Source organism: Gadus morhua, chromosome 9, assembly GCF_902167405.1.
Source record: "Gadus morhua chromosome 9, gadMor3.0, whole genome shotgun sequence".
In the NCBI taxonomy this organism is placed as follows: domain Eukaryota; kingdom Metazoa; phylum Chordata; class Actinopteri; order Gadiformes; family Gadidae; genus Gadus; species Gadus morhua.
Genome location: NC_044056.1, coordinates 2992967 through 3004853, shown reverse-complemented (window position 1 = coordinate 3004853; position 11887 = coordinate 2992967). Strand labels below are relative to the sequence as shown.

Here is an 11887-nt window from a genome sequence, read left to right as displayed (position 1 = left end):
GACAGATTGTGTGAATCCTGTTTGCACCCCTAATGCGGCTGGAAAGCGCTCTTCATCGTTGAACACACATCGAGCATACGGGCAGTGCGTGTGTATTGCCTTCAACAGCAGCAGCAGCGTCACGTTGGTTAATTATTCCGATTCGTTCCGACCCTAGTCCAACGGCTTCATCATTCTTACATCTGGGCCGTGTCAGACGATGTTCTCTCTGGTTATTTACCCTTCCGCATAACCCGTGGTGCCATTAGAATACAAATATTAAGCCACTGATGATGACGCCAGCAAGGACTGCCCAGAACATTTCTTTGGCAAATCGAGTCCTTGTGGAAAACATGCGACCCCTGGTGGTGGATGAAGGCAGCTGGATCTGGATCATCTCATAAAACAAAAGTGAGATTTGAATCCTTCAATGGATTTATTCTGGGAACAAAAAGTTAATTTATGGACGCAAATATTCAAGCCATTACTTACTCCATACGATCAAAGAATGTGTACTATTTTTAACCCTAACCCTCAGCCATTGGTTGACTTGAGTATTATACAAATAAAGATAATTTCCTCTGTTCAGATCAATCTCATGATAACAAAAACAAGCAGACAATATCAACTGAAGCAAAATATGTTTTTTTTTATTCAAAGTGAATCTCGACATCATACACCATATACTCATTTTTTTGACAATCACCCTTAAGAGTCACTAAGAAGGACCCGCTTGTTGTGACAAAGTACATAAGGCCAGGTCACGCTGAAACTCACTAGAGAACTAGAGGGTCAGGTGGAGCGAAGAAAACGACCAAACACTAGTAACACACAAATACATCCAAACAATTATTTTCCCAGTCATGTTGTATATTGCACAGTGCAGTTGCTACATGTCAAACTAGTGTAGCATTAAAATTAAAAATTAAAATCAAAACGGTAAAATCATAAAGCCACACAATCTATACACACACACACACGCACACACACACATTTGTAAGCAGTAACAGTTCAAAATTAAATTAAGAAATCACATCTACATACTTATGAATTGAGTATACAAAACTTTAACCCATTAATTACAAACTTCTACTTGAGTGTCATAAGGATCAAATAACATACAATTGCCCAGTGCCCAATGAAACATCATTAGTAAAAGCATAGAACCCAGAAACAGCAAGCCTGCAGACTATTTTGGATCCCGTCACTGTTAAATAAAGCCAACTCTAACCTAATCTCTTGTTTTCAAATGACTTCAATCCCATTTAGCCCACTGGCTCTTTTGGTTTTGCCATATGCTAGAACGGATATCCCATGAATCAGGGAGATGAAGATATTGCCCATTTTGTCGATTTCTTTAATATTTTAATTTTCTTTTAAAAAAAAAGGCACTCAATCAACTCGACTGGATCTGTGTACCCACACACCGGAACTGTCCGACGCTGTGGTTATGCAAAGTGTGAAGCTACGGGACACAATGTGCTGTGCTTGGATTTAGCTCCATGATCCATTTAGGGGCAATCTGACCCGACAGTGATGATGATTCAACTCTCAGCGAGAGGCCGAGGGGGCGGTAGGGGGGGGGGGGGAGGAGGGTCGTTTCCGGAGTGATCCTGAGCAATCAGTCCAAAGAGGTGGGGGGGGGGGGGGGGGGGGGATTACAGAGCCGTGCATCACGACCCCCGCATTGGTGTGGCCGTGCACGTCTCTGATGTGCTGGTTGGTACAACTATACTAAACAAAAAAAAAAAAAAGAACACCATAACAAACTAAAATCCAACACTAGACGGGCATACGTCAAAACAAGTGCCGCTAACAGAACCTGCTCCCCAGTTGGGTCGATCGACTACAGAGGGAACACGCCGGAGCCACTTCCCCCCCCATCCAGTCCAACATCAGACTACGTTCTAGTCGTTGATATTGACGTGCACACGCTCCCTGCAGTGCAGCGGACCATTCCGTTCTCCTACTTCAGGGATCGACAGACACAGTTGCATCCTCGACAAGCACACACCTTGACTAAAGCCACTCAAAACACGCACGTTATTTAAAGAAAGCCCAACTTCGATTCACTAAAGCCTGCCGCAAAACAGAAAACACAAGATAAACCCCGAGCAATGGCAGACAGCGGCGTACACGAAACACTAGAGATTCAGGAGGAACCCTCCGAGAGCAATGTGGCCGCCACAGAGACATCAAACTAGGCTACGTCACGTCTACAAGAACTAACAGTCCCAACACAATACATTCACAGCATGTGAGTAAAGCTTTGCATCTGTGTGTATAATAAAGATAGGTCCTGTGAGTTTAGTACTGCATGGCGTCATTGGTGTGGTTCTGGCGCTGGAACAAACTTTCCCTGACTTATACTTTCTTAGGATTATGTAGAAGACGCGCCACTTGTTTTGGAACGTCCTGGTTCGCAAAACAAGAAAAAAAAAGGACTTTGGGTTGAGTGGTGAATAACGGGATTAATAACACGGGTCAAACCCAGAGAGAGAGAGAACACAACCTGCCGGTCCCCAAAGCACCGCTTCTGTCAAATGGATGCAAAGACGCAAATCGGGAACCAGTGGGTGGAAGAAGGCACTAGATGAACGGTACAAAACTGTTGTAAATACAGCTCAATAACAAGAACAAAAATACAAAAAAAAAAGCTATGTCTTCAGACAGAATAAAACCTTAAGTACAACACAATTACCGTAACCAAACATTATTTGATGAGGAAATACTGATGCTATACGATGCACACACAAAACCCCACAAGTTCACCAAAGTAAATAAAGAGAATATAAACTAAGCTAGAAACCTCCAATCTACGATTACAGCAGTTTAACAAAATCACTTCAAAAACAAAAAGCCATTATACAGAGGCACTTGCATGTATGAATATGATTCAATATGCTCTGGGATCACACTTCACCCAGCTCTATGGTATCCATTTATCAAAACAACACGAATGTGAAGAAAGCAGTGGGGGCGAGGGGGGGTGGGGGGGGTAATGTTAAGTCCTCTAACTCACAGCTATGGGAAGTGAAAGCCAGTCGATACATAGCAGCTCATTACCTATACATTCCACATACTACACTATACAACGATGATAGTTTAACCAATGATACCATCTGCGTTTACTGGGGGGGGGGAGGGGGGGGACATGGACCACAAAGAGTGTCCATTTAAGTGATCAGTCTTTGGTGCAGAGACGAGTAGAATGCCGGTCCGTTCAGGCAAGGTACTGTCCATTAAAGAAGGCATACCCCTTACCACACACACATTACACAGGTGTGGGGGAAATGGGGAAAAACTCAAACCATACACAAGCAAGGCAATGCCATACCATGACGGAATGTATGCAAAAAGTAACGAGACAAAAAAAGGATTATTAACTCAATGAAAAATATCCAATAAAATACACAGAAACACTCCAATAGCCCAGCAAGGATACTGTACGTTGATTGGTTATCAAAAAACACTGAAACATTTTTTTAAACTACAACACAAAATAATCAATTGGTTTGTCCTTAGCCCAAACTTCAGCAGTTTTCTTTAGCGCTCCTGACAATGTATTTTAAAATATACTATGGATTAATTGAAATACAGCCTTTACGCAAGTAACGCACACAGCAACCCAAATGCTTTCTAGATTGTATTGCAGTTACAGTTAACAGTGACAATACTGTTGTTAAGCACTAGTGTATAGAAATGGATTATCAAAATATGAAGTCATTCAGTACATACATAAAAAGCTTAGTCGATCAAAAGCCTATATATCATTTATAGTCTCAATACAAACTTCTTTACACCAAACGGAAAAATAAAGAAGCACAAGCCAAAGTCTTGTGTCTATCCACTAGGTTCATCCTATTAAACAAGAAGTAAAGCTTCAAGTGCTGCTGCAAGCCCATTAACATTAAAATCTAGAAACTCCTGAAGTTTTTGTCAGACTCCACTCTTAAGGCACTGAAAGGTGTGAGGGGGGGAGGTGAGGGAGGGGGGCTTTAGGATATCAGGGGGGAGTGGAGAGAGTGGGAGGTCCGATTCCTCCATGGTGAACACGCATTACCGCACGCTCGCACCAAAAGCCAACGCCCAGAATACATGCAGTCAATGCAAACAACACGGCTTGTGTGATTCTGCTCGTGCGAACGACACAAATTTGCCTCGATCGCGCGTTTGCTTGAGTAGAAATATTTGAAATTTGACACAAATTTCACTTGACGCTAAACAACTCGCATGACAAAAGTCTGCGGTTGGCCCGAGTAGGTTATTTGCGTGGCTTTTGGTGTGAACGCACCTTAAGGATGGCTTAAAGAGCTCTGGGCACTCCTATCACAGAGACGGGGAAAAGGCTTAGGCTTACCAAAAGGTGCCCGACAACAACAATAAACGGCTTGTTATTCAGAACAATACTGGATTCACGTTGTGTGATTAACCGAAATCTCACATAAACTCCAGACACTTTCCCACGAAGCACACACACACACACACACACACACACACCGCAAAGTCATCGGAAGTCGCCCAGAGTCCATTTCCCTCTGGACGACGTAACGCCACCTCACACGAGGATACGAGGCCAATGCTTAACCTAAAGTGTCCATTACTATCAGACCCCATCCCCCCCCCCCCGTGTCATGCGGCAGCACTGTCGTCGTTGTGGTCAGCAGTCAGGCGTAGCCGTTCCGTGCTCTGCTGGTGAATCTACCTGGCCAGGTAGCGGCCTCCTCCCGCCTCCCGCGGGCCGCGTCCGCGCCGAGGCAGAGCGGCGGCGGCGGCGGCGGGCCCCGGCGGCCCCGACGGGCCCTCAGATGAAGGAGAACTGGTGGTGGTGGTGGTGGTGGTGGCTGAGCTTGGTGGGGCTCAGGGGGAAGCCGCTGAAGGCGGCAGGGGAGGCCATGTAGGGGAGAGAGGGCGGGGGCATGCTGGTGAAGTGAGGGGGGAACTGGTGGTGGGGGAGGGGGTGAGGGTGAGGGTAGCCAGAGCCATGATGGGGGAGCATGGTCGGCGAGGGGAGGAGCCGGTGGGGGCCGATGCCGAGGGTGACCTGGTGCACGATGGTGCCCCCCTGGGGGTGAGACAGACCGTAGCCAGGCTGGAGGAGCGGCGGGGGGTGCGAGGGGAGGTGGTGGGGGTGGGGGTGGTGGTGGGGGTGCGTGGCGTGCAGGGGGCCGGTGGGAGGGTACGCCAGCAGGGCGTGCGCGGGCAGACACTGGGTGTGCCCGCGCGGGGTGGTGGAAGTGTGCGTGGGGCTGCCGTGCGGCAGGTGGGTGAAGGTGTGCGTTTGAACGGTAGGGGGGATGAATGCGTGCGGCCGCAGGGGGACGTAGTTGCCGTTCCACTCCTTGCTGCTGTGGCTGGAGCCGTAGGAGGGCACCTGGGGGAGGGGGGGGGAAGGGTCAGCTGTTGTTTGCAGTGATCAAAGTGTGTCCGGCGATAAGGTAGCGTTAGCAAAGACGGGATGATACGGTCGGTCCGAAGCCATTTTTAACCGTTTGAAACGGGAACACAAGAGCACGACCTTTGGAGAGGCACCAATCTGAACGTTCTCCTTTAAAATCGACTTATTTTGGGTTATGACGAAGAAGAAAACCACAGCAGCAAACAAGCGGGATGGTGTTTGGGTAAGAGTAAGAGGGAATGTACGGGCAGTTTAGACGTAAAAATACAATTCCTGGAAGTAGGCTTTGGGAGCCATCTATGGACTACGAACTTTGAATCGACGGTTAAAACTAGGGCTGTAACGATACACCAACATACGATTTGGTTTGTTTCACGATTTTTGACCATTTTTGAACACTTACATAACAATTAACTTAATGCAACATTAAATAACAAATAATTTGGAACACTGAACAGATTTGAACAGAAAGAATACTATTAAAGTATAGCTAAATTAATAAATAGGCAAAAACCCTCAACTAGTTTGGTGGTTTAGTCAAATATCCTATTAGCGCTTGTTATTAGATGGGAAAAAACATGAATGTCTAACATGTGTAACGAGTAGCGTATGTGTGTGCGCAAGAATGGCAGTGTGCGTATGTGTGTGTGCGAGTGACGTCAGCGAGTGAGTGGACAAGCGAGAAGAGCGAGCGGTAGCGCGTGTGTCTAGTGAAGAAGCGAACGAGTCCGGTAGAATAAAGTACCCATCCTGTCAATAATCGGTGGCCGCTTCATTCCGACCTATAAGCAGACCAACTGCCGGTCAAATCACACAAAACAATAGAGACAGGATCACACAGGCAATTCTTTTCGCGCTTGGCCCACTCTGGATAAATGTCGTTCATATCGCATATGAGGACTTCGACGGCTGTGGAGAAATGCAATCCTCCGTAGCCACGGAGAGCTGTCATCACAGAGAGGGCATCTCGTCGCATACTTACGGCATCGATAAGATGGGGCGCTGTCAGCAGACTATTATTTAGACAAATTATTAGCAAATTTCAATCGGACAATTTGACCAGAGAGTTAGAAAGGGCGCGATTTCGGTGTCGATACGGGTATCGTTACAGCCCTAGTTAAAAGAGTTCCTCACTAGTGTGATGCTCTAACCCCACCCCAGTTCTAGGGAGGGTCAACCGGCATTAGACGGAGAAGCGGGGGACTACCTGAGGGAAGCCCAGGGGGTGCTGCAGGGCGGACCCCCTCTGGCCCCGGGGCAGCAGGGGGGCAGAGGGCAGCAGGGCCGGACCGGAGAGGCCGCAACGTCCTCTGGAGCGGGACCAGGACTCGGAGGCTGGGGGGGGGGGGAAGAGAGAGAGAGAGAGACAGAGACAGAGAGAGAGAGAGAGAGGGAGGGACAGAGACAGAGACAGAGAAAGAGACACAGAGGGTGAGTAACAAGCAGCGCAGAGAGCTGCTGGCAGAAACTCAATGCAATGCAACAACCAACCTGAGGAGACATGCATGGGGAAAAGAGGGGTGGGTAAGTGTAGAAAATGAACACACACACACACACACACACACACACACACACACACACACACACACACACACACACACACACACACACACACACACACACACACACACACACACACACACACACACACACACACACACACACACACAGGAATGGAGACCATCTATGCTGATACTAATCATCAGCGGTCTGACGTCCCCCTGGTCTCTGGTCTGTAGCCAGGCCTGGCAGGGACTAGGCGGGCTAAACAGCATCTGCTGGCAGGAGGGGGTTGATTTCCAACGGGTCCAGGCCCCAGCGCAGCTACTAACATAAGGCTCTGCTGTTAAACAGTAAGCGCTGTCTGTTTTTATGGTGTTCCTGCACCAGTTGCCTACGCTAGTTTGCTCTACTGCCAAATTTGGGAGTCAATTTTTTATCTATCATTTATTTTAAGTTATTTACTTGCAACAACTAATATTTGCTAGATAAAATACAAATTTTAAAATAGATCTCTAATATCCATCAAGAAACGACGGAGTGCTTAACATCCTAGTAAGTCCATGCAGTAAAGTATAAATTCCCTCAAGCACTGACCGAGTTACAGGCAAGGACTTACTACGCATTAACATTCGAGTTCCAATCAAATAAACTGTCATTCAATCGCACTCAAGACTCATTCCAATTCAACCACAGGTACATCCACCTGGAAAGTAGATCACAGAAGAGCTAGTGCCAAAGAAGAGAAAATTGTCACTCAGCAGAAAAACAACAGCAAAAACAAAGCACCAAACGCGAGGTTGTCCCTCAGACTATGATCTGCAGCCAGTTCTCCCAGCAAGCTTTCAACTAGACTGAGATCCGTGCCTTCAGGCAACTGGCTCCGTTTGGTGGGAGCCCCAAGAAACACAGAAACACAGGCAGTGGCTTTGATCCAATAGTCAGGGAGATGCATCCTGCTTTTCCTAATCCGACAACAATCGGGCGTCGACAGGCTTGTGTCCACGGTGGGGCGGAGGGCTTCACACCGTCGCTGTCTATTTGCCCGACAGCAAACATGGTTATGATGAATAAACAAAGGATTTCTGTTCAAACATATCCTATTTGAGGTCTCTTACAGTTAATAATTAACCAGGCGTCACGGAGACGGGTCGGACACGGGCAACCAACAAGAGAAGCCTTGCCTCGATTGTTTATTGGTGCTTATTTAGTTCTCTCCGTAACCATTTCCCCTCTACAGTACATCTTAAAATAGGCCTCTATAGAAGAGGACAGACCATGTGAAGTGCTACACTGACAACGGTCACATTGTCCGGTGAGGATGCATCTCCGAGCCACTGGAGCACAGCCAGTTCCTCCGGTGGTTTTACCATCACCTGTTAAAGCCTTTATGGGCCACCAGGGGGCGGTAAGCCCCCAACGGGCCCACGAGACCTGCAAAGCAGACAGAGCCAAAGCACAGGCAACAGACCACATGAGCCTCGGGGGGAAATAAAGCAATCACTACGCTCCGCTAGGCTAAGAACAGCCACAAAAAGATCAACAATTCAAAACGTGGGATAACGCCATACACAGCTGTTACGAGAATTGCCATGTACTCCTTTTTTCACAGGGTTAAACGTCCTACTACGAGTACACGAGTGAGCCAGAAGGAGAGTAGACCGACCCGTCCTGTGGCTGCGGCCCTCGGTCGCCGCGCTGTAGTTGTTGTTGTTCTGCACTCTCATCGGTGGGACCACCATGGTCCTGGGACCGTTGCGCCCCTGGGCGACCACGGCGGCGGAGCCCAGTCCCGCCACCACGGCCGCCAGAGGTGGGCGGTTGTTGCGGTTACCGTTGCCGAGGTAGCAGTAGGGGACGTTGCCGGGGGGCGAGGTGGGGGAGCCCTCCACCGTCTCACAGCCGCTGCCGTGCCCGTCGTCCTCGGAGACGCTGGACAGGCAGAAGCAATCAAACAGGACTAGTTAGATCAATAGAACTATAGACGCAGAACAAAGAAATCAGGTCAAAATAAATCACATCAAATGAAACAAACACGATGCTGAAATATTACAACATGAACATTTATAGCAGCCTAAATTTCTATGAGCAAAAACGCACACACACACACACACACACACACACAACCTGTTGGGCCTCTTGCAGGGCGAGATGGAGGGGCTGGACTGAGGGGAGTTGGAGACGGAGGAGTCTGTACTGAGGCTGCTGTCGGGGCTACTGAAGGAACAAACTCTCTCCATGGACACACTGGTGTTCCTGCATGCCTCACACGCACACGCCGCTTTACATCTGGAAACCACAGAAACCAGCAGCGTGTCAGACAGAGGCAAGGCCGACAACCGTTCAGACAGCAAAGAAGAAACAAACAAAACTTTATCTGACCTCACTGTCTACCAACTATTTGCTCCTCAATGACGGTCTCCCTATCCACTGCAGGTCTATTTTAACATGGCTACCATTTGCCTGATGAGTGAAAGGACTAAATACTTGTCAAGTATGGCCCGTAAGTACAGACAAACTGAGTCAATAATATACTGCATGAGACGCCGTTGGCATGTAGCCTACTACAGCAAAGGTAATGGAGACATATTGTAAGCTAATTCAATTAAATAAGTTTCCCTCACAACCCAAAAAAATATTTTTGGGAGGGAAGGCATTGTTCCACAAACGTGCAAAGCTACACTGTGAAGTGAAGCTTGGGCGAACAAGGAGGTGTAGACATTCCGAAACTGTTGCTGGTCGACGTCCATGGTAGCTCTTGGTTTAATGTGTCGCGTTCCTCTTGTCCATTGTTTTTATTGAGCAGGCTACACTGTGTCGCGCTGCTATTATGTCACGATGTTTACGTAGCTTCCGCAGCGATCGACATCCGGCCTACCATAAAAAACAACAACAACCTCGGAACCGAGCTGGGCTATACCGCCCCCTGACTACCGGACTGAGGCGAACCGACCCCTAAGGTGGGAATGCGTCGATAAGTCATTCTTTGGCGGTGCTCACTCTCTCAGAAGACACTGCCGGTCGTCCTCGTCGTCGGTTGGCTCACTGTGGATGCTGATCACGCTGGAGGCGGGGCTCGGCGTCTCGCCCAATAAGACGGCCACCTCGCGTGGCGGCTGATTGGCCGCGTCCGGCCGCCGGTTGGAATCCATCGTCACCTCTTTGAAGCATGTCACTTTTTTGACCGAGTCTTCGTAGTCGTCCTCTCCCTCCTCTTCGTCCTCCTCCTCCTCAGCGTTCTGTACTTCCTCTTGCCTGCTTTGCCGCGGAGGCCCTGTCCACTGGGGCGGATCCCTTTTGGCCACCGCGTGTCTGATCAAGTCGGCCATCTTGGGCGTCCGACACATGGATATCTGGTACATGTTGTTGGGTTGGGGTGCATTCCTTTAAATCAAAAAGGAGATTTTGTTGTTGCAACAAATCAAATTGTTGTACTTTGAAAAAAGAACAGAAACACCCAACTGTATTCGCCCGAAAGACAAACACAGTTCAGCCATTCAAGGAGAAGAGGTAGATTAGAGAGCTTGCCGAAGAACGAGATCCAAGTACACTAACTATTCCCACAGAGGATTTTGGCGTTTGTGATGAATCAAAATTGATTGATTTTCTCGAAAAGGTTTTAATGCAGTGCATTAAAGTCAACTCCCCATGCCTGTGTTATAACATAAAACCAAACCACTGAGTCAAATGGAGCAATTACTTAACTGGCAATAAGAGGATAGGCTCAGGAAATTGAAAGCCACTTCTCGACTACTCTAATAAATCTAGGATCACAATGGATGGATCATACCTTATTTTGGGCTTTTTTCTCGATGGAAAGATACGTACACTTTAACAAGACGCAAACAAAATGCTTCTTTTACCTGTTGTAACTGTGCCTGTTTCTTTTGTTGGCTGTCTGGGGCCACACAACGTGAGCCACACCAATGTTCATTGGCTGGGCAGCAGACAGAGCTGGCAGCTGATTGGCCAGGAGATGCTGCTGCATCACAGTGTTGTAATGGTTGCCGTGGGGATGAACATTCCTGTAAAAGGCAGAGCATGAGTAAAGAGGACAGAAAAAAAAAAAAAGGCCAACAGCTTGCATATATATATATCTTAGGCCCTGTCCACACTAACCCGGGTAAATATAAAAACGCACAGTCGCAATGAAAACGCTCTCCGTCCACACTATCGTTTTCGGAATGGTTTGCATCCACGTTCCACACTGAAATGATTTTGATAAACAGTTGTTGTCATGGTTGCGCCTCTCCTGCCACACCTCTCCGTTTAAATTACAGGCGCGCAATCAGCTGATAGCTGCAGTTGATCAGCTGGCTAATCTTCACTCACAAGCAAAAATATGTCTCAAACCAAAAGTACAAAGGCGCGGTTGTTTTTTTTGAAACGCCACAACAAATACGGTTTGAACTGGCGTCTTTGCGTTTTTTCCTCATCCCTTAAGCACAGCAAGTACAGCGCTCGCCTTTGGCGTTGGACTAACGAATATGTTCAATATATCGAATTGTAACTGGAAATACAAACGTACATTGTATAGAGAAATCATCATTTCCATTTCGCCTGCCATTTTTTTGATGAGCGTCTCGGTCTCGAGCGCAAGCTTGTGTCAGCGTCATGGCAGTGTCATGGCAACCAAATGTCATCGTTTCTGAAAGCCTCCGTCTACCCTGACCACACTACAACGCCAACCCAGCATTTTCACATTTATCCACCTCAGCGATCGTTTTTGTAAAGCATTGTTTTCAGTGACGGAATTCGCCGTTTCAGTGTGGACGGAAGGGCTAAACGGATAAATATTTATGCGTTTGTAGATTAACCCAGGTTAGTGAGGACAGGGCCTAACCATCTAACCATTTTAACCCCCACAAATATGGAAGAACAAAAGTCTTAAGTCAAAGTCAATAAAATTCAACCAATGAACGGCGACAATACAAGCACATTTGTATTTTTATCATGTTGAAGATTGATAAACCATGTAGTAACAGAAAAAAACGCTTCGTATTTTTTTGA

General features: G+C 47.4%; 1 protein-coding gene across 2 annotated transcripts in view; it reads right to left on the bottom strand.

Moving 5' to 3' along the window:
- Positions 1-605: 605 nt before the first annotated feature.
- LOC115551328 (homeodomain-interacting protein kinase 3) overlaps positions 606-11887 on the bottom strand; it is a 29047-nt gene continuing 17765 nt past the window's right edge. For both annotated transcript variants that reach the window (XM_030367017.1, XM_030367016.1), the window contains exons 13-18: positions 10741-10902; positions 9878-10261; positions 9005-9166; positions 8544-8809; positions 6585-6712; positions 606-5353 (exon numbers count right to left, since the gene is read on the bottom strand). In XM_030367017.1, the coding sequence (XP_030222877.1) occupies positions 4784-5353; positions 6585-6712; positions 8544-8809; positions 9005-9166; positions 9878-10261; positions 10741-10902 (1672 nt within the window). In that variant the 3' untranslated portion in view covers positions 606-4783. The remainder of the gene's footprint in view (positions 5354-6584; positions 6713-8543; positions 8810-9004; positions 9167-9877; positions 10262-10740; positions 10903-11887) is intronic.